Source organism: Botryllus schlosseri, chromosome 1, assembly GCF_051294905.1.
Source record: "Botryllus schlosseri isolate E-star chromosome 1, Bs_hap1, whole genome shotgun sequence".
NCBI lineage: Eukaryota > Metazoa > Chordata > Ascidiacea > Stolidobranchia > Styelidae > Botryllus > Botryllus schlosseri.
Window position 1 is genome coordinate 24,763,204 of NC_137236.1, and position 22,696 is coordinate 24,785,899.

Genomic DNA, 22,696 nt, shown 5'->3' on the forward strand with positions numbered 1-22,696 from the left:
GTTTCGGAGCAGATCAGCACGGATGTACCGTCTCAAATTTGCTAGTCTGGTTAGTAATGCATTCCCACGTCTAGGAAATAGCTTTATACGGAGCATTGAGTCGCTAATACACACTCGATAATCTTTCAACCATAGAAATTCACCGACTTAATATTTTTTGCTATATTTTCGTTCGATGATTTGCATCGACTCTCTCGATTATTTTTGGGTGACTACGCGAAATGAATGTCGGACATTCCAGCGAGCAATTATATCATGGTTTCGACTAATCACTACTGACAAGTTGCATCATTATAATTCAGCTTGCCAGTCTGTTGTTATGTGATTGTACGATGACGCCAGATATCTACGGTTTCGTTGCGGATATTATCAGCATCACGGGATGCTCGACAATATTTTTTGTAGAATGTGATTTGACGAAACAAAAGTTGCAAAGTTTCACGGAAACAGGCAAGAATATTAAAATATCTGTAAGTTGCAAATTTTGCTGATTGATTTGTTTTGATATAAATAATTCGTATTATGAAAGGAAGTACCAAGAATTAAATCGACCTTAAACTATACACTGTAATTGTAAATAATTCGGACATGATGATTATATCTTATTTCCTAGCTCTCGAAGCTCCACATAAGCGATGTCAAAATGCCCGCTGAATGTTACAGCGAAATCGCAACTACACTTAAGTCAATCAGTTGCGAAGAAATCGTGTTCGGAAACTGTGAATTGACGAGTCGGAAGCTTTTTGAATTCAACACTGGATGTAAAGACAACGATCTATCTGTAAGTTTGATTAATGTTCAGAAAACGTGCATTGCTTGTATCACGAGTGCTTGCTAATTTTTCATTTGGTTTCTTATTCCTCTCCGCATATCACACAATAATACTAATCGCAGAATATAATGCGTTTGACGATTGATATTGACAGTAGGCTACTTATTCCGGGGATTGGCCGTTCAAAGTGACTTCTGTGATGGATAAATAGTCAGAAATCCCTCAAATTAATGAGCACACAACAGAAATTGACAAAATGAATTACTGAACAACTCGTGGACTCTTGCAATGCGTTTGAGCGCTGCAAGCTAATCCCGCATCTTAGAAACAATTGGAAAATGTAGTTGACTGTATAACAACGCACTGATAAGAATTGCGATGATAGTTTGGGGTAGCCAGTAAATGAGACGGGTAAGTTAAAATGAAATTAGTATAGAGAGCTATGCAAATTTGATCTGGATACGTGGCTAACGATAATACAGCTTGTACACTACATCGGTGGATTTCCTAGATTAAAATGCGATAAGATCATAATTTCATGGAAAGAGTTAATGACGACAATAACTGCGGGGCGTGAGATGAATAAATCAGCAAAATCGTAAACATTATGCTTATTTATTTCTCGACATTTGTGACACTGGAAGGGACAGATAATGAGAATGAGAATGTTTTCGCGCTGTGTAAATATTTATCCTTTCTCAGCCCATGTGCACATATTCACCGGTACAAATTGGTATTTCTTTATGGTGTGCAACCCTTTCCTCTGGTGTTCGCATCTGTACTGTAGGGCTCAGATTACAAATGACACTACTATATTAAAATCGCAAATCAACTCGCATTGAATCACGAGTAGCGCGATGCAAATTTCAAGCAAAATTCAATCCTCTAATTAATTAGGGAGTCAGTTCGTAAATTCAATTTACATATTGACGGCCGACATCACATCCAAATTGAATTAAGCGTCGGCGGCCGCATCATTTTCCTTCTACTGCAGCAGATTGACTAACCCAGGACTAAAGAATTGATATTGGGGTTAGCTAGAGACTGTTCTTGCTGGAAACTTATTTCTTCGTAAAGCTTGGCCGTTTTTCACGCGTCTCGGTCTTGGCAGTAAGTGGGCCATTGCACATCAAGGCAATATTCCCATTCGTATCAGCAAATTCGAATGATATTATCATCGCCGAAGCCGTATCAGCTAGTGATATTGTGAACAAGAGAATGGCTTACTTTGAACAGCAACAACAATTTGTATAAACTGAAATCAATTTCAGCATTTCAAAATGCTTTATCAAGCGTTCTTCCGAAATTCAAAGCAGGTCGCGGGCCACAAAACATGACCTTGCGGGCCGCGTGTTGGTGACCCCTGGCTTCGAGTATGTTACCCTAGCTTTGACAGAAAGTCGAATAATTAGTTTGCACAACATGCCCAAATACACTGGTTTTTCGTTATGACACAGAGCTAACCTTTTAATTTCAGAGGAATATATATAGACATAGTCCAAGTACGTAGAAGTACCGAAAGCGAGTTATTTAATTATTAGGAATTATTATGGTGTGATATGTCAAGCAACGTTATCGAAATTGTTAAATATTTATTAAGTCGCAATTTACCTCTTAGGTTTGGGTTAAACTTCCATTGCTGTCATCCCGGTGCAGTTACTATCTCAAGAATGTTTACGTTTACTGCTAAGATTATGGGAAAATACTGGTACTTCAAACAAAACTTTCACAGGGGAAAACCTCAAATATTAGTCTGTGGACATGTAGCTCACGGTTCCCATGCCGGAAACCAACGTAAATAAATGTTTGCAACATCTCTAGTAAACTATATTTTCATGAACTTCTTCCGAGCTCGTAATGAAAAAAAATATTGGAGTCCCGTATTTATGCGAATCTCGGCCGTAGCTTGAATGAAATTAGTATAGAGAGCTATGCAAATTTGATCTGGATACGCGGCTAACGATAATACAGCTTGTACACTACATCGGTGGATTTCCTAGATTAAAATGCGATAAGATCATAATTTCATGGAAAGAGTTAATGACGACAATAACTGCGGGGCGTGAGATGAATAAATCAGCAAAATCGTAAACATTATGCTTATTTATTTCTCGACATTTGTGACACTGGAAGGGACAGATAATGAGAATGAGAATGTTTTCGCGCTGTGTACGTCAGTATCCCTGCAAATATAGTAGTGTCATTTGTAATCTGAGCCCTACAGTACAGATGCGAACACCAGAGGAAAGGGTTGCACACCTTAAAGAAATACCAATTTGTACCGGTGAATATGTGCACATGGGCTGAGAAAGGATAAATATTTGATAATAATATTTGAAACTATAATAATATTGACGAAATTCACCCATGAATACCAAAAAATTTTCGCGCTTCGCGCGACTCCGGTACGATTCCCCGTCACTGTTCATAACTTGATTACTCACGGTTTCGGTGCGAAGTGTAAGCCGATATGAGTAAATAGATTGGACCGGAATTCAGTGGCAAAGGGCATGGTACGTTATACGCCTCCAGTTATTACATCACGACTATGCACGCGGCCGTAGGCTACAAGTAATCGAAATGCTGCCATGACTAGCAAAAAGTTAGCCCACCCATGTTTTAGTTGCTGAAGAGTGTTGTCCGGTATCGTGCGCAGCTCACAGTTCAAAATAGAATGGAATTGATGATTCTGATATTTTTTTTTGTATTTGCTTTTCTTCAATAAAATATTATTTCCTATGCCCGTCAACCATGTTATAGAGCACAGAGTTATATACTGACGTAGGGTTATCAAATTGGGGTCGCTAAACTGCATTGTCTATTGAAGTCATGCGGCCCGCGGCCTCTGCAAATTTAGAAAAATGGCCCGCGACCCCTGCTCTAAGCATTCATTCAATACTTGCATTAAATTCTTAGCAGTTGCGGCGCAAAATCACCATGGTTGCATTATAATTTCACGTACGAGTTGTTGGTATTACTATATCATGTGATAAAACACTCCGTTCGATCAATAACTATTCCTGCGCTAAATTGTAACGACACCACTACCACAGCAGCTCCGCCGATGACGCTGATAACGCGAGGTGACAGATGATATAAATTCAACAGTAATATATGCAACTATCATTACTTTTGTTAAATATACATCAGTTTATTTTGGAGTAATTTCCCGATCGCGCGGCTAAGAAAACGAAGGTGACTCATCTGAAAAGTAGTGTTGTTGTGTGCGCGTATGCTGGCAGTTTTGGTACGTTCATCTAATCGACTTTTACATTGCTACATCAGTAGGCTATTTTTCTGCAAGCGAATTCGCCTTGTAACCTCGTTGTCAATTATATAGATATTTAAATACATCTGTTTATGGCGCGATAAAACAGGGGAAGGGGTGCGTGCATTCGTCACAACAGCTTTTTGGGATCACTAGATGCAAAAATATTTTAAAAATATCGCATTTATATTAGAGGATCAGAATTTCGTTAAACACCGAAATTTCATTGTTATTTCCAGCTACGAATTAGGCAGGTGGGGGCGCAAATATACTAAGACACTTTATTGACTATTTCCTATTTGACTCAATTGCTCAATATGATAAGTAAAATATAAACAAAAATCGTAATCGCCAGGACATCGCTACGTGTATTGGTAATTCCAGTTTCGCAACCTTTATTAAACAAAAGAGTAAAGAAATAATAATCCACTTTATAGTATATAGTTGCAAAGCAATCGGTATTGGAAAAGAATGTTTATTTTTTAGCTCTCGACTCTGTTTATAATCGATGCCCAAATGCCTGCTGAAAGTTTCCGTGAAATCGCAATCACACTGAAGACCACATGCTGCAAAATGATACAGTTCCAAAACTGCGAATTGACGAGTCGCAAGCTTTTTGAATTCTACACTGGATGTAAAGACAACGATCTATCTGTAAGTTTATTTACTGTACAGAAGACGTGTATTGCTAATTTCACGAGTGCCCGCGAAGTTTTCGTTAGGTTTCTAATTCCTACCCGCAGATCACGCAACAATATTAATACCAAAAATAATGGGTTTGACGAGTGATACTAGCAGTTCTTATTCCCAGGACTGGACTTATGACTGACTGACTGGCTGACTTATGTGCTGGGTGCTGGAAAAGTATTTAGAAATCTCCAAATAATGAGTAAACAGCACAAAATTGGCTAATGAATTAGTGACCCACCCGTATAATCTTGTGATGCTTTTGATTGCTGCAAGCAAAGCCCGCCTGTGGGGTACAGTTGAAAAAAGCAGTTCACATCATTACAACGCACTGATAAGAATTGCAATGATAGTTAAGGGTATCCCAGCGCATGAGACCGGTACGTGAAAATGAAGTTAATATCGAGTGCTATGCAAATCCGTTCTGCATACGCCGCCATCGATAATACAGCTTGTACACTACATCGTTGGATTTCCTATATATTAAATAGGAAACAATCGTTATTTCAATAAAAAGGTCATGGCTACAAGAGCTGCTGGTGTGAGAAGAATGAATCAGCAAATTCGTAGACATGATGCCTTTCATTTAGCGTCATTTTCTCGACATTATTTACGCTGTAAAGGACAGCTGTTAAAATTGAAATAATTACGTGCTGTCTACGTCAGTATCCCTGCAAAGAAACACATCTACTATTCTAAAACTTGACTCAGAGATCCGTTTTCATTGTGTGACATCTTCCTGAAATTCTTTACTATGACGTAATGTTTGAAAATTGTGATTTTTCATACATTCTTGGCAAAATTGAACCTGTTAAGGTTTCGCGAATAGCACAATAAGTTACTGTCGAGACTGGCATAAATACTGAGTTTAAATATACTATTAATTTACGATTTCGGAACGTCTTGATAAAAAATTAGTTTACTAGAGATGGTGCCAGCAGTTATTCCCGCTGGTGTTAGGCAATGTTGCTTGACATATAACGTCATACTAATTCCTAATAATTGAATAACTCACTTTTGCTACTTCTACGTACTTGGACTATGCCAATATATATTCCCCTAGAATTGCAAAGTTAGCCTGTCTCATAAAAGGAACCAGTGTATTCGGCTATGTTGTGCAACTAATTACCCGGCTTTCTGGCTAAGATGTGGTATGGTAGCATTTTCCACCCATTCCTTCGATGCGTGCTATAAATCCATGTCACTTGCAGTGCAAAGTGGATATGGATGCTTATAAATTTTACGTATGAGTTTTCGGTATTACTATATCCTGTGATGAAACACTTCGCTCGCTCATTAACTATTTCTGTGCTAAATTTTAAAGACACCACTACAATATCAGTTCATCGATAACGCTGGTCACCCGGGGTGACAGATGATTTGAAGTCAACGGTACTACATGCAACTATCAGTTACTTTTTACAAATATACAGCAGTTACTTTGAGTAAATTTTTCGGTTCGTGTGGCTAAGAAAATGAAGGTGACTCATCTGAAAAGTGATGTTGTCATCTGTGCGTATACTGGCAGTTTTGGTACGCTCGTCGAATGGACTTTGATCTGCAATATTGCTACAGCATTCGGCGATTTTTCTGCTGGAAATTCGCCTTTTAACCTCATTGCCAATTATTTTATATATATGTTTATGGCGTGGTCGTTGTTGTTTGTGGTATTCATGGTGTGTCGACTACTATGGTCATTTACACCTGACCGATATTGGGCCTACTTAATTTTGATTCCGTATTTGCCGTCTTGTAGTACTGACCACTTTTGAGCTTTTTATAAGACGCCGCTTACGCGTCAGAGAACAAGGTGACGGGTTGCATGCGTTCGTCACAACAGTTTTCAGGTATCGTCAAATACAAAAATATTCAAAAATCATCACATGTACATTAGAGAATCAATGTTTCAATAAATACCGGGATTATATTGCTATTTCCAGCTACCAATTGGACAGATCGAGTCGCAAATATAGTAATACACTGGATTGACTATACTCTCCTCTTTGAAACATTCGCTTACGAAAGATCCTCGTGGATATTAGTCAATCTGATAAGTAGGGCGATTTTTTTTTGACATGCCAAAATTTGTCAAAGTTTTGTAAAAAATAGTAGAGTTAGGAGAAAATTGGTCAAAATTGTTCACAAAGTCAAATTTTTTTGACGTCTGCATTTCGTTTCTTTCGTAGATTTTGTGCTGTCGGTGAAATTATTTGATATTTTTAAGCTTGTAGCCTACTTCAGAGGCCTACAGTTGTAAACGGCCAATTGTCTGCTCATTGTGAGTCATAAACGGTCAAATAAAGCAAATGGTAGACATGGTGTTATGGTCAACGTACCGCAATATCCTAAAGAAAGACTTCTTGGGCATTGCAGCATTCTTATATCAAGAAGCGCATGATGAAAAACTGTGATGTAGCCAACATTGTCAAATTGAATCAACACGGAGTGTCACGAGTAGTGAACGCACAACTTGAGCGTTGTCAGTCAACAACTGCTGCTGTTGAACGTTCGTTCTCCATTCTTGAAAACTTTCTTAGTAAGGACATGCACTTTCTACCCAAGAATGTAGGAAAGTATCTCTCGTTGTGCTACGACAAATTTTAATTCGGTATTTTTACGCAAGACTCGGCCCGTATCAGATTAGAAATTTTCCATCGATCTAACCGTACGTGGGAGGAAAGCGCACGAATGTCGATAAAAATGAATTGCTGACGTATAAGAGAGGATAAGGACGCCTTGTTATTCACTTTTACACTGCTGGTGCCAGGGGCAGTATCTCTAGTTCGACCGAAATTCGGCGTCGTGATCCGAAGCATGTGGTCTACTGCAAACGGTATCTCGATATTACCAAATGTTCGACATTGCTCGGCTCCAGTTGACTTGTTTATATTCCAATACATCTTTTTCTGAAGTAGTAACCACTAGTGAGCTTTTAAAATTTCTAAGTTCAAAAATCGCTTACCATAAACTTTGCAGCCGTAATTAAATTAGGCTCGATGCGATAAATGTGCTCACGATTTTCATTCTGGGTATTCCAGATTTCAATGAACTCATCACTGAACATTTTGCGATTATGAAATCACTCCGCGCGCAATAGGCCTATTGATACGAACGTTAAAATATGCAGGTATAAACTACTGTACTTTATATTTTCTTTTCGCCACTCCCCCCCCAAAAAAAACGCTGGTCTTAGAACCCCCATATGTTGATGAACCGAACTTCTTGACCCCCCTCAGCCTCTTCGCTGTTTACTGCTACTTACTTAGCGTCTGCATTGGCGGCCGTTGGGGGGGGTCAGCTTATCTCGCCTAAACGCGCCAAGCGCGAAAAATTTCTATTATTCATCATGATTCATTCATGAATTGGTCAATATGATCGGGAATTGCATATATGTTGCTATCAATTTTTATCCTCTCTCTGCTCACGTAATCAGATTTACAGGTATATATATCTGAGTGAGGTGTGGTTGAAAAGGTAGGACCCCTCAATATTATAATTAAACATCTTCGGGCGTATACCCGTTGGCAGGAATGAAACAGTACTTGGTCTGGCCCCGCATAAAATCTTAGGTCTGGGGCTCCCATAGGGTGATAAACCTACCCCCCATCACCTTGTTCGCCACGAAAATGAGTTTTACTGCCTAGTGAGTCAGCGCGAAAATTTAAAAAAATTCATGATAAAATCGGTCAATAAGATCGGGAATTGCATATATATTGCTATCAACTTCTCATCCTCTCTGCTCACGTAATCAGATTTACCGGTAGAGCTGAGTGAGGTGTCTTGGACACTGTAGGGCCCGTCGGTATGACTCCTTAACATGATGTTATTTCGTGACCTCCTGTCTGCTATATTAAAAAATATAGAATCGCCATAACGTAGGCTACGAAACTAAAAGACGCACACGATTTCAAATCGGTATTTCTTCACTGGCATATAATTTTTCCCTGTGGGATGATATTTGTCTTGTGAGGTTCAGATTGCCAAGACAGTATTTTGTATATAGCGAAGTTTTCGGTCAGCATTAGGGCAGTCCTTTTCGGCCAAGGTTTTCTCGCTGCCGATCGTTCTGGCACCCTTCTTGGAGTGGCATGTTACATGGCCTACTTTATATGTCTTGGTGCGTCGTGGCGCATTAATGGCCAACGCCAATATGCCCATTTCTATAAATCTGGCGTATTTTTCTTGTGTGAAGAGAACCTCAAAATCAATATAATTGGCAACTTGAAATCGCGCGCAGCGCGAAATTTTTTTTTGAAAAAGTTGCGTAAAGTTTCAAAAAATACTATAAAATTTATTCTAATTCACGAAATAATTTTGGGCCCCCTTCGCGCTCACCCCCCCCCCCAATTGGGGGGTTTGGGGTGCGGCAGTTACGGGCCTGGGTGTGACCACCACCAAGTCTCATTTTCCCGTCGGAATACACTATTGTGACGTCATTTAGACAGTTAAAATCGCGTACACTCCTTGCTTCACCACCCTATATTTTCACTAGCCGCCACTGATAGTAAGACAACGGTCAATGGATTGACTATTATTCAATATGACCTAATTGTTTACGAAAGTTCCGGGTGCATTTTTGTCATGAAATTACTCAGACCAATAATTAATTCTTAAAAGTAAACCGTAAACGCAAGCACATTGCTACGCATGTTGGTAATTCATGTTTCGCGACCTTTCTAATATGAGCAGGCCGTGTTAGTTTTGGCATTTCAGGAGCCAGATGCCAAAACTGCCAAAAAAAAAATTTGAAAATGCCAAAAATAACACGGCCTGCCAATATAGTGTATTTCGTTCATGGTGTTGTGTTAACAGGACCGCGTTACAAGCGAGAAGAGCGTGTGTCAAGGGCGGGTTTCTTAATCTGGGTCCAACCAACCCATTAGGGGTGAAAGCATGGTGTCCTAAATGGTGTGGGCACAGCGAGATTGAACAGCTGACTGCATTTGGTTAAGGTCAGGGGTCACCAACACGCGGCCCGCGAGGTCATATTGTCCGGCCCGCGACTTGATTTGAGATTTTGGAAGAAAGCTAAGAAAACCATTTTGAAATGATGAAATTGACTACCGTTCAACATATTGTTGTTTTTGTTGTTTCCAACTAAGCTATTCTCCGTTGCCCAACATCGCTATCCGTCACTATAGCTAAAATGGCTGTGGCGATAGCCACAGCATTCCATCGGAGAATCAGGTGATATGAATGAGCTATTGCCTTGACATGCAATGGCCGAAACACTGACAAGACCGAGACGCTTAGAAAACGGCTTAGGGCAGTGATACTTAAGCTAGGGGTGCATCCCCCTTGTGGGAGCGTGAAAGCCTCTGACGGAGCCACGGAGCTGCGCCCAGCTGAATTTTTTTCGCGCTTCGCGCGATTTCACTCATTTTCGTAGTTGTTGCTCTGTCTATAGTCCGGAATTCATATTATAGAAGTCTCATCAACAGTCCCTTCCCGGCCTACAAACTATACGTTGGGATTGCTAGCATTCTGGTTGCATTTTGTGATATGACGATAAGGGGGGCGCGAAGTTTTTCAGTATCACAAATGGCGGCTGTCTAAAAAAGTTTAAGAACCACTGGCTTATGGCTTCGCCACAATTTCAAGCTTTTTCTGAAGATCGTCTTTCAGCAAGTAACGTATCTTGCTGGCCCCAATATCGATTCCTTAGTTGCTGAAAAGCGTTTCCAGGTATCCTGCACAGCTCGGAGTTCAAAATAAAACAAAATTGATGATAATGATTTTTTGTTATATTTGTATTCCTTCAATAAAATATTACTTCTTTAGGGCCCCTATGCTGTTGTTAGGTAGCACATAGTTGTGCTGAAGTAGAGTTTTAGAACGTGGTTGCCTATTTATATCGATATCGAGTTTGTGTGGTCCGCGGCCGCTACGAAATTTGAAAAGTGGCCCGGGACCCGTTTTGAGTTGGTGACCCCTGGTTTAGGTCATACTTTCCATTTGTTCAAAGGCAATTTTACGACCATTTTTGACCGACTTGCCGAGCGCTAAATTTGGTAAAACGGGTATCAATAGAAAGCTGCCGCTCTACTCATTATCAAAATATAAATTCTATTCTGCTCATGGATCTGGAACCCCAAAATCAACAACGATTTTTGCATTGTGATCGAGTTGAACATTGTGACGCAGCCAACTTTCTGGTTATTTCTGTCCGAGCTTCAGTCTCGCTTTGGCAGACAGTCTTGTTGCGTCAAGGTTCTTAAACAAGCTACCCTTCCCAGGACTCTTCCGTGTGAGTTGGTAATATTAAAGTCTTCCGAAAATATCTCGGTAGACTGAAGGAGATGGGATGGCCGGGCTACAAGATAGAATGTTTTGAGAGACATCGGGAAGAAAATTCTTTCCGCGATGAGATCGATGACACTAACGAAGTGATCTCTTTTCATGATGCTTGGAAGCCGGTTCGGCCCTGCGAAAATTTTGAAGCTCTGAAAACCTTTTGTGGAGGACTGGCAACATTCTTTCCCTGAACGGCTACTGTAGAAGCCGATATTTCCCAGATTCATTGGGCGAAAAATGAATTCAGGAGAAACTTAGCTGACCTGAGTTTGGAAGCACTGTTACATAGGATTACCATACGTCCTCGTTTAAGAGGATTTGTCCTCATTTTTGACTTTCTTGAAAGTGTCCTCGGAGGACGCCCTTTTGTCCTCTTTTTTGAGAATTCAGGTCATATTTAATATTTATAGCAAAATGCGACTGACATGGCGTAAATCAGCACCAAAGGGACGCTCGGGCGGGTATTGCGGAAGCTGGTTGGAAAGTTGACTCTTTTTTTTAGTCAACCACCTGCCAATGTGGAGTGAAAAACGGTATTTTGAGCTCTTCTTTTTTTTAGTCAACCGACCACAAAGTGGGAAAAATTCACCGTTTTTCGAGAATTCTTCTCTGGTTTTGCAAGTCTGAAATTTCTGAAAAAGTGTCATCCTATTAGCTTTCCAAAATATGGTAACCCTACTGTTACAGTGCAAACAATTTAAGTCTATTCAACAGCTATAACCACCAGGTGTTGAACGTGTTTGTTAGGCTCTTCTTTCTGTTTGCTTATTGGCACCGATTCCGAGTAGATACTGGACATTTTGTGGTTTCGTTTGATATTATTAACCTATGAAATCGCTAGGTTTTTTCTTCTTCTTATTGTTTGTTGGCACTGATTATAAGTGGATGCTGCACATTTTGTGGTTTCTTTTGATTAACTGACCCAAAAAAGCGTTTTTATAACTAATTCGAGTCTGAAACTATCTATTTAGAGGACAATGCCAAAACTGCCAAAAATAAAAATTGAAAAATGCCAAAAATAAGTTATTTTTGGCAGTTTTGGCATATGCCAAAAATAACACGGCCTGAATATGAGGGAGTATAGAAACAGTCATCTACTGTACAGAAGTATTGTAAAATAATCCGTTATGGTAAATAATGCTTATTTTGTAGCTCTCAACTCTGTGTATAAGCGATGCAAAAATGCCCGCTGAAAGTTTTCGTGAAATCGCGATCACAATCAAGACCACATCTTGCAAAACGATACAGTTCCAAAACTGCGAATTGACGACACGGAAGCTCTCTGAATTCTTCATTGGATGTAAAGACAACCATCTATCTGTAAGTTGAAAGAATGTCCCTTAAAGGCGAATTGTTTAGATTGGGTGTGAACATCAGGGCGATCGTGATCTGTCGGTAGATTGCAAGATCCAATCGAGATCCGCACAATACAAACCATATGACTTATTGGGTGTAAGGGCAATATTGTCATGAATTTTATTACTCGTGGGATTGATAGACCACGGAGAATCCTGCATCTGTAAAGTAGAAAGCGATTTACTGGTGATAACCTCCTGCTCTAGATCGGTATAAAATAATCAAAGCTATTTCAATATATCACAGAGGTAGTTGAAAATTGGCTTGGATTCATTCTAAATGTACATCCGTCAATGATCCAGTTTGGACAATACACGATATATATGATTTCCAATATTAAAGTTGCATATAATCGTAATTTGATGGAGAAGTTGAGTTTTTGGGCATGAGTACACCAATCCACTAATTACCGGACATGACGATTTGTAGAGTCGCAATTTCGTCGACATATTTGGTGCTAGAATAGGCACATAATCGACACTGGAAACATGATCAAAATTTGCGTAAGCCAGTGGTTCTCAACCTTTTTGGCTTCGCGGACCCCTTTTGACCTTTACAAACCCTCGCGGACCCCCTCAAGTTTTATTTCGATTTAGCTCTATTATGGTGCAACCTTCATCTGTCTTGTGCAAATATGAACTGTAGGCTTGTGATAAACAGCAAAATAATGATTTTTATTGAAGATAACATGATATTATTAATGTAGAAATTGGTGGACTTTTATTATTTAAAAGCTAATTTTGCTGCTGCATTAATTGAAGTACGTGGTCGTGTCTTGAAAATCCGCGACTTCGTTTTGATATGAACGAGGAGTGCCGAAAACCATTTCAAAAAAGATAGTTGAAGGCTAATGCAATATTAACACATAACGCCTCCGACGATACTTTAGGTGTGATTGCAACATTTATGGCACCAAAATAATGAAACAAGTATTTTATGAACATATCACGTCCAGCATCTAGCGCAGGGACGGGCAATATAGGGACCGCTGGCCGGATTCGGCCCGTGACGGCATTTGGATGGGTCCGCAGAGGTTTCTACCGTCAAAGTGAAATCCTAATCTAAAAGAATAGACAAATTTTATGCTCCAAATAACGCATCCAAGTTTTCCAACCAGAGAAAGACTGTCATGAAACGATTTGTTCTGTTCTGGTTTACATATATATTTTACGAGCAAACATTTTCGAACATGAACAATTGAACATTAACAAGACAAGGCTGCATATCAATATAACTGGGGATATGAATTTCAGGGTTGGAGCGTAAGGCCTTGATAGCAACGAAACACTCCTTGTTCATCAAATAATCAGCTTTGTAGATAGGGCATCCGCAATAAGAATGCGCAAAATCTGATAGCCGAGCTTTAAGAGCAGGTATATCATTGTCCGATTTATGACGAGTGTCAGCCGAAAATATTCGGGTTCATTTCCATATGAATATACTATTCAATTGTAAAATAAAGTTCTGTACCTCCAAGAAGCTGTTCCCTGCATTGGGACAAATTATGGAAATACTTCAGAAATTTTTATTTCAAACGACTGTTCACTAATTTGACGAGACTGTCAAGTTCAAATCGAAAGGGTATCGCAGACATTACGAAGCCACCCTGATTGATGTTATTCTCCCCATATCTTAGTTTTTTCCACAAACCCCAATAAAACGTCTATAAACAGCAATATGTTTGTATCAGCAGGTTATTGGAAAACTGGCACTGGAAATAAGTTTACACACTACGATAGTCCATGTCAGACTATCATTATGATGATACGAGTCATGAGGTTTTAGCAGCTGTGGTGCGAAACTGCCTCCTGCTTTCTCAAATTCAAAAATATAATAAAAATTAGGTTATCAGCCTTTTTGAAAATTTAGAGGTCTCGCGGACCCCCTGAAATTGCTTCGCCGACCCCTAGGGATCCGCGGACCTCCGGTTGAGAACCGCTGGCGTAAGCCTATCATGCGACTTGGTTAACTTCATCTAGCATATACTCCATATAGCACGGGTGGGCAATTATTTATCCAGCTGCTCAAATTAAAAGCAGGAAATACGTGGGCGGGCCGTGTAAAAAATTTATATGATATTTTCGGGTATTAGTTGATTTTATGAATTGACACAGTTAATTACATTAGTCACACATGCTGCTCAGAATATATAATGATATTAGGACAGGAGAAAGTGACGAGTAATCAACATAATAATTGAGGACAACGGTACCATCATAATTTTACACTATATTTTATTCCACAGACCCGTTCTTCCAGTAAGACATTAACATGACTTTAGGATACCACTCAAGTAGTGTGCAGCTTGATGATCTAGCCTTGCTGTTGATGGAAACTAGCAGTGTCTGGCAAATTCGCCATCCCCTAGCGGAGTGTCTATCCTCATGTTTTTTGTCATCAAACCGACTTAAAATATACTCCACAGCGACCTGCTCGCGACAGACTAAGATGATGGGTTCACCACTGACTTCGGTATACAAATATTTAGTAGTCCGAATCTATTTTGGAATTGCGGCAGTTGGCCCGCACCTTCCATTTTTGACATGCCCGGACTTCATCGCTTATGGGCGGTAATGACTGATCAAGCACCGACACTGGACACTGATTGACTTGTTTTACTAATTGGGGATTTGCAAATGTATCACGTGACAGTTTGGGCGGGCTGGGTGCTTGTGACCGCTGCCATATAGGGCTATAAGAAGACTATATCATAATTCTGTGTGGTATATGTGTCTCTGCGCACGTGTAAAAATAGACAAGTTCGAAATAATTATAGTAGCTAGCGAATACATTTGTTAAGGAAAAACATGAAAATTTCTAATTCTGTAGCTAGCCCGTGTCAGCTTTGACCATTTTCTACGTTTGTCACATGCTGAAAATTACATATGTAAACTGCATAAAAAAGTATGTGGTGTACGGCAAACTGTTTCGAGGATTGGACATGATTTTTAACGAATAAAACGGCGTTTGCTGCCTTCGCTTTGAAGACCGCAATGAACAGATAGTCTCTGGAGTCAATATTTACGGACCATGACTGTATTCGTATTGCTAAATCTACAGTTCCTTATAATCCGGAACTCACATTTGATTATTGCACAACGTTCAATCGTTAATATTCCAACTGTAGACAGTTTATAAGCGATCATTATATTCTACTCGACATATCCTCAATAGTATTTCTTTTATTAAAAGTTCATGGCGATGCAAACATGTGGTAATGCATATATTTGTGCAATATGTCGGAAATGAAAATAAAAAAATATACAAATTCATTGAGTCGATCACGGTAACAATAACAACTATATTAGAAAGAATGCTAACTAGCTTTATTACTTTGACATTTTTTTTTATCTGGAATGGTTGAATAGTTATATGCCTGGTTGTCAATTGGATTGGGTACCTTAAATGTATTTAAAAGACGAACGATTGGTTCGAACTCACATCCATATGTCGCGCTTGATCAATTAATCATATGTGACTGTGTGGTGTCTTTAGATGGTTCTGCAAATTTTCAATATAGTTTAGAAATTATTGCCTTATTCTTTATTCGGGTCTGCATTTATATGAATTTGTTGATGCTTAGTTAGCATACAATTCATCACATCATTGGATATGTCGAAAGTATATTATATCAATGCCAGTTAGAATGATATAATATAACCCAAGCCAAAATCACTTTTCAGTATAATTCACACATATTTGTTTCGTACAGCTTTCGAGGCTGAACATCATGGATAGTACAATGCTTCCAGACGCTTATTACGACGTGGCAAATATCGTCAAAATCACCAAATGTACTATTTTGTATTTCCGATATTGCGATTTGTCAATGCAGAAATTGGAAAGCTTGGGTAAGGGTTGCAAGGAAAGTCACATATTGGTAAGTTGATAATATTAGGAAACCTAATTTTGACAAAATTTGGCGTTCAAGTTCAAGAAAAAAGAATTTAAATCGAAATGGCGTAGAACGTAGAGTAATCGTCGCAAAGTGACTTATGTCCAGTTTCCAAATTTTGAAGGTCCATTTATAAAACTTCCAAAAAAGCAAGTTTTTAAAAACTTTTCATGGTTATGTCTATTTCAATAATTCAAAGTCAATCGGGGCCAATATATGGCCGAAAGAAGATGAAAACTTTACGCAAAGTAAATTTCCCCAAAATGTGAAAAATGAACATAAGTCGCTTTGATTCCACTCCGACGATATGGTCACTTAAAGTGTATTCAATTAGGACACATTTTGTAGAATGGCATTTTAGATTTTATGACCGCCCAAAGGCAATCAATTGAATTTGATTGTTCTCTTGCCGAACACCTGCGACCGGACAATAAAAATTGTTTGTCTCTCGAAGAACTGCAAAGTTTGAATGGTGTGCTATCCGTGACATTGGTTTTTGATCTGGATTAGGGCAGGGGTTGCCAACTCAAAACGGGTAGAGGGCCACTTTTCAATTTTCATTGAGGCCGTGGGCCCTAAGAATGCAATATCGAGACAAAACAAACCACACTTTTAGCAACCATTACTCATTTACGTCAGAACAACGCTGTGCTCTCTAACTTTGGCGACGGGCATAGTTCCAACAAAAAAGGTACTACTTTCATAAAGAAATACGAATATCATGATCACAAATTTAATATTATATTGTACCTTTGAAACATGAGCTGCACACGATACACGACTAAGATTTTAAGCGAATAAGGAATCAATATTGGATGTAGCCTGTAGCGAGACACTGTACTAGCTGAAAGGCTATATCTCCCGGCAAAGCTCCATCTTGTGGGGAGTAAAATTCTCTTTTATAAGCGTCTCGGTATTTGCAGTGTCTTGGCAACTGCACGTCATGGAATTATATCGAATGGCCGATTCATATCAGCTGATTCTTACTCGATGGAATGCTGTAGCCATTTGAGCTAGCGAGGAATAATGATGCAAGGAACAAGATAATAGCTTATTTTGCAAACAGCAACAACAATATTTTGAAACTGAAATCAATATCATCATTTCAAACTGCGGGCCGCGTATTGATGACGCCTGGTTAAGGATAAGATACGTTTGAGCCATGCCCAAGTAAGGAAATATAAGAGATTTGGCAATTAGCTAAAATTCGGCACAAATTATCGACTCATGCTGAAATCATACACTTCGTTTCGCTCAGGAGACATCGCCCCCTTTCAGATGTTTTCACGCCTCCACTTTGAGAAACACTGGGATGAAACCCCACAAAAAGGTTCGCGTTCACACGAACCAGAACGTTTCAAGGGTTCCAACCATCTCTACTTTTCTGCATTTCTGATTGGAACTGTCTGTCCATACGAAGGAAGTTAGCAAGAATAGAAAATAAATAACCACTATGCTATGATAACCAATATCGACAACACAGTCAATATTCAGATTTGAGATATTGGCGTGAACTTGTAAAAACGTCAGACCTACTGAAATTTCGCTCCGTTATAGATGGGATTTTCATCGCGCCAAGTCAAATGATTTGTTTCATTTGGTGGTTTATCGTTCACTATGACTAGTTAATTGGTCATCTACAACAGCAGGCCTATAAACTGATACAATGTGTAAGATTTCAAATTATAAGTTCACCGAAAGGCAAAAAAACATTTGAATTCTTAAACTTCGTTAAGTAACAACAGTTCCAAACAGATAAGCGCTCCACGTCTAGCATTTTGTGAAGCAATGCCCAATTAAATAGTTTATTATATATATTTTTTCAATGTCAGAAAATGCCAAAATTCTAATTTTGATAGGTCAAAAAATAATCGCCCGATTTATAAGAAAGGTATATTTTATTACGTGAAATGAATATAACAAGATCTATGCATGTTGATTTCAGATTCCTACACTTGGGATTGATTGGTCAAATATAACTGCAACTGATGATCATATATCAATTCTGTGCGACTTGATGGCGGTTGTTGGGGAGATGCTGGCTCTATTTAATTTGGAAATTGATGCTAAAAGAACGCAAAGACTAATAGATACACTTCACCTCGAAAAGTCTAAGGTCAGATACTGATTCTGTACCAAGTGTTTAATATTTTATTCACTGAAAGCTTGCATTGGTAATCCCTCCATTTCTGGAGTCGGCAGGGAGTACTTACGTTACGTCCCGCGACGAAAATCTTTTGGATCTACAAACTGGAATCTATCAGGATTCCTCGCCTTGTTGCGCGTGTACCTGTACAAGTCGTTAAAACGTCGTTTCGAAAATCACTATTATACAGCAACTGTTTTCATCATTTAGTACTGATGAACTTATTGCAACGCTGTCCTAAATATATATAAGAGATGCGGAAACTATAAATTTCCAAGCTTATGTATCAGTTCCACTGTGGTCATTGCCCCGAAAATTTCAATGACTTCTTTACCTCGGTATCAAAAATGCATAAGTACTGCACACGTGCGTCCTCGTCGTTCAAGCATCATATGATCGACGCGAAAGATGATAGATCTATCAAATATGCCGGACTTGAGGTATGCAAGACTATGCTGCCGTCTATCCGTCAGTCGACAAGCATGTCAACATTCAAGACGACACACAATCAACTTCTGCTGAATGAATACTTGTCAGCCCTCTACTTTACCGGACGACGACCTGACATATCGATCTCGCCTACCGTCACATGCCACCTAATTTTGTCGCTTGTCATTTTTTGTTAAATTCTTTATTTTTCATTCAGTGTGCATGCGTCCTCTTTACACCGCCTAGGCCCTGGTGGGTGCATGATATCAAAGACTACTCCAAGTCGTTTCGACACCTTCCTATCTTTTGATTGTATCGCAGCATTGTGGTGTTTTTCAATGATGAAATTTTAATAATAAAATGAATTGAACTGAACTGAACCAGTCCTTTTATATTATATTAGTTTACTTTTCATTCATTGTGCATGCTTCTTTTTACATCGCCTAGGCCAGAGGTCTGTTTGATTTCAAAGACCACTCCAAGTCGTTTCGACACCTTCCTATCTTTCATTGTATCGCTGTCTTGTGGTGTATCGAAATGATGAAATTGTTAGCGATAAATTGAATTGAATTGAACGTTACTAACGTTCCTTCTTTTAGCGCCAGGTTTCCTTTACTATAGTTTAGACACAACCAAATCGCACGCCTGATTGCGCTTGGGTCCCAAACCTTCTCCATTATTTTGACCAAAGGCGATTTGCGCCAATATTTGGGCTGGCTTCCTAACCACGAAATTTGATAAAACCCCGGTCAATCGAAAGATATTGCGGTTATTGTTTCGGAATTGCAGGCTATGCAGTGCTCATAGTTCTCGGAGCCCCAAAATCATTGTGACGGATTTGGCATTACGACGAACTAATGGTGTGGGCTTGTTGCCTGAAGAAAAGTGATGACGTCGGTGCGAAGTACAACATGCCTCGAAAAAACATTGCACTATTGATGACGATTTTTGATATATTTTATCGCTTCTATACTGGTGTTAAGTCCGGGAGCGATGAAGATGTGATATCCTTGTCTTGCAAGGTTCGCACTTGGTCCGCGACAGGGATTACCGCGAATTCCTCAGCTTTCCCGGTTATTTATCGAGATCGTTCATTCTAGATATTTATAACATCCTCAAGTTATGATGTCGAATGACTTAGCTTAGAAATTAGGCAGAAATTACTGATGGTGAAGGACGAACGCGAGATGTGCCGGTGGAGCATTGCACATTCCCGCGCAACCGAGTAAACCACTTCCTCTTGCAGGATCCCTTCACAATTCAAAATTAGAAACTTATTTTCCATGACCACGAGCACAATAAAATTTATAATTCCACAATTTGTAACGCTGTAGCTTCGGATGGGTACATGTTTTTTTCCAAAATTTGTGGTCGTGCGATAAATTGTCTTGGTCAAATGGAGAAGGTTTTATGAGCCTGGCGATTGGCGTATGTCTACTATCTACGTCAGTGTAGGGCACAATCGTGAGTTCCTCTTTACAACTCCACTTTATTTAGCAGTGTTTTCGCACTTCGTCTTGGCCCATAAGTAATTTTACAATTAGATGTTGAGAATCATACCGTTTCGTGATAATTTCGAGATCAGAGATCTGCGAGCAGCTAGAACAGGGGTTCTTAGTCGTTCATTGCCCGTGGCCCATTTTCCGGTTTGAAAATGTTCTCTGGCCCACCTCCTATACTAGAGTCATAGTGTCGTTAATGGCGTGGTCATCGCTGGTGCCGATATGCCTGCTTCTCTGAAATATGTGCATTTTTCACTTACTGATCATTACAAATGTGGACCTGCAAATTAATGAAATCGCGCGAAGGGCGACGAAAATTTTCAAGTTTAATAAATCTCCAACAACAACCAAACGACCAAAGAATTTTGGCCATCTTTGAGATTCCCGCAATTGGGAGTTTTAGGTGCGGCAGTTACGGTCCTCATAGATCGTATAACTCTTGCGTACGTTGATATGGCCGCTGTTCCACTCACGGCGCGAAACCCAATAATCTAATCCCCGCATTCACTTTGATTTTTCTCCGGAATTCTGGGTTTCAAAATTTTGAAAAAGTGGCCCCCTTTCCGATTCAAAACTATGGTAACCCTAATTCCATGTCACTCCTTCATTATGTACAATGATTTCAAGGCCGCAAATTTTAAATCGACTCCAAACATTAATGTGTTGCTCTCAATTCTCAATACATTACGATTCGTTGCGGTGGTGCCGTATACTTCGATAAGAGCAGTAGTGTACGCAAAAGCAGTTGGGGTTCAAAATCGATACCTCGTCCTAATGATATGTGAATTATCTCCCCAATATTGATCATCTCACTTGCAATTAGGAAACTGGTGTCATTATGTTTCGTTTAACTGAACATGACCTTTCCAAGGTTATCTTTTTGTTTGAAAATTATATTTTAAAACTAGATACCAACTAAAGTCGACATCTTATCTTTCGAATACGGTCAGGACATTGTGGAGTACCTTCCCATTTATATGGAATCGGTTGTTCGGACTATCTAATTTGCGACGAATGCAGCGTGATCGACACAGTTAAGCACATAGTTGAAAACGAGCATTATATATGTCTTCCACATATCTTTTCAAATTCCTTATTGGAACGCTAACCCTACGTCGCCTATACTTTCGTTATAGGAAATGTCGACCGCCGCTGCACAGATCGAAAGAAGTTCATTTAGTTATCGCTTGATTTAAATTACGTCAAGACCGTGGGACAAAATGGCATAAATGGCGAAAAACAACACTTTAGTTTCCACTTATATTAATACCTATATTATTTATTGCTTTTCATCTCTTGACACTCTTTTTATGTAAAGGCCATTTTGTGCAATAATAATATATAGTAATGTAGGCCGATTTGATGTGTTGATTTACATGTGTATTGGTAGATTTTTGTATTTATGACTCCGCGAAATTTGTGGATCCGTGGAGGCTTGAAAACTCGCGTGGGTGTTCTGCTTGTCAGTAAGGGTTAAGACCCACTGAGCTACAAATATGTCGTAATCCACCAATATTATAGTGCAAACTCATCGGTTGCAGTGCTCAAAATCGGGGAGTAAGAACTAGTTTATTCTCCACTTCGTAGATAATATGAATTTCATTTTATATGGATTATACACAATCACCATTAGTACTGCGATTTGTATTTGTTCAGTCTGCATTTATATTCTCTTGCAGCAACATCCTGTACCATTTGACCATTCGTGCGTCACGGCTTGTTGCTTGACGTAAAGGGTGCATGGATGCTGTTATATGTGAAATCGTATTTACAACAGTACTCTTTTGATTCGGCGAATATCATTGCTGAACTGTTTAGTTCATGGATGGTGATTTCATATCTGGTGCCATGTCTTCGACAACAACTACATCAGCTTGCTTCACTGTACTCAATCGTATATATTTTCATTGATAACTTCATGTATTTATTAGTTTTGAATGCCTCGAGAATATATACCGGAATTACCTTTCTCTGCATTATGTATCCCTGATTTTGTTTTCGTGTGATTCTACAGATACAACGTATACAATTTCCGGACGGAAGTACCGCTTACAAGCGTGCGTCAATGCGGAACTAAATTCGCAACTTTGATGATATCAAGATTAAATGAGGGCAAAGTACCAATAATTCATCGACGCCGAATAAACACATGAGACGGAAATTTCATACTGGGAAAATTTACGAATTGTGAAAAACTTAATGCCGCGAAGTAATTCCGAAATTCAAGAAAGGAAGATGCGTTGCGGTCTTCAGCACTTTCTCCTTACCTTCAACAATTCCAAAAGTATTATTGAACGATTTTCATGAATTCCAGTTTCCAAAATGTCACTTAAACTGAAGTCAAACT

The 22,696-nt window shown here is 39.3% G+C and overlaps 1 protein-coding gene across 1 annotated transcript; it reads left to right on the forward strand.

Moving 5' to 3' along the window:
• Nucleotides 1-301: 301 nt before the first annotated feature.
• Nucleotides 302-22,696, forward strand: LOC145434323 (uncharacterized). The gene is made up of 6 exons (XM_080311690.1): nt 302-470; nt 614-781; nt 4,527-4,694; nt 16,090-16,257; nt 18,218-18,388; nt 22,364-22,696. The coding sequence occupies exons 1-6, from the start codon at nt 333-335 to the stop codon at nt 22,424-22,426; spliced, it is 876 nt and encodes a 291-aa protein (XP_080167816.1). The 5' UTR covers nt 302-332; the 3' UTR covers nt 22,427-22,696.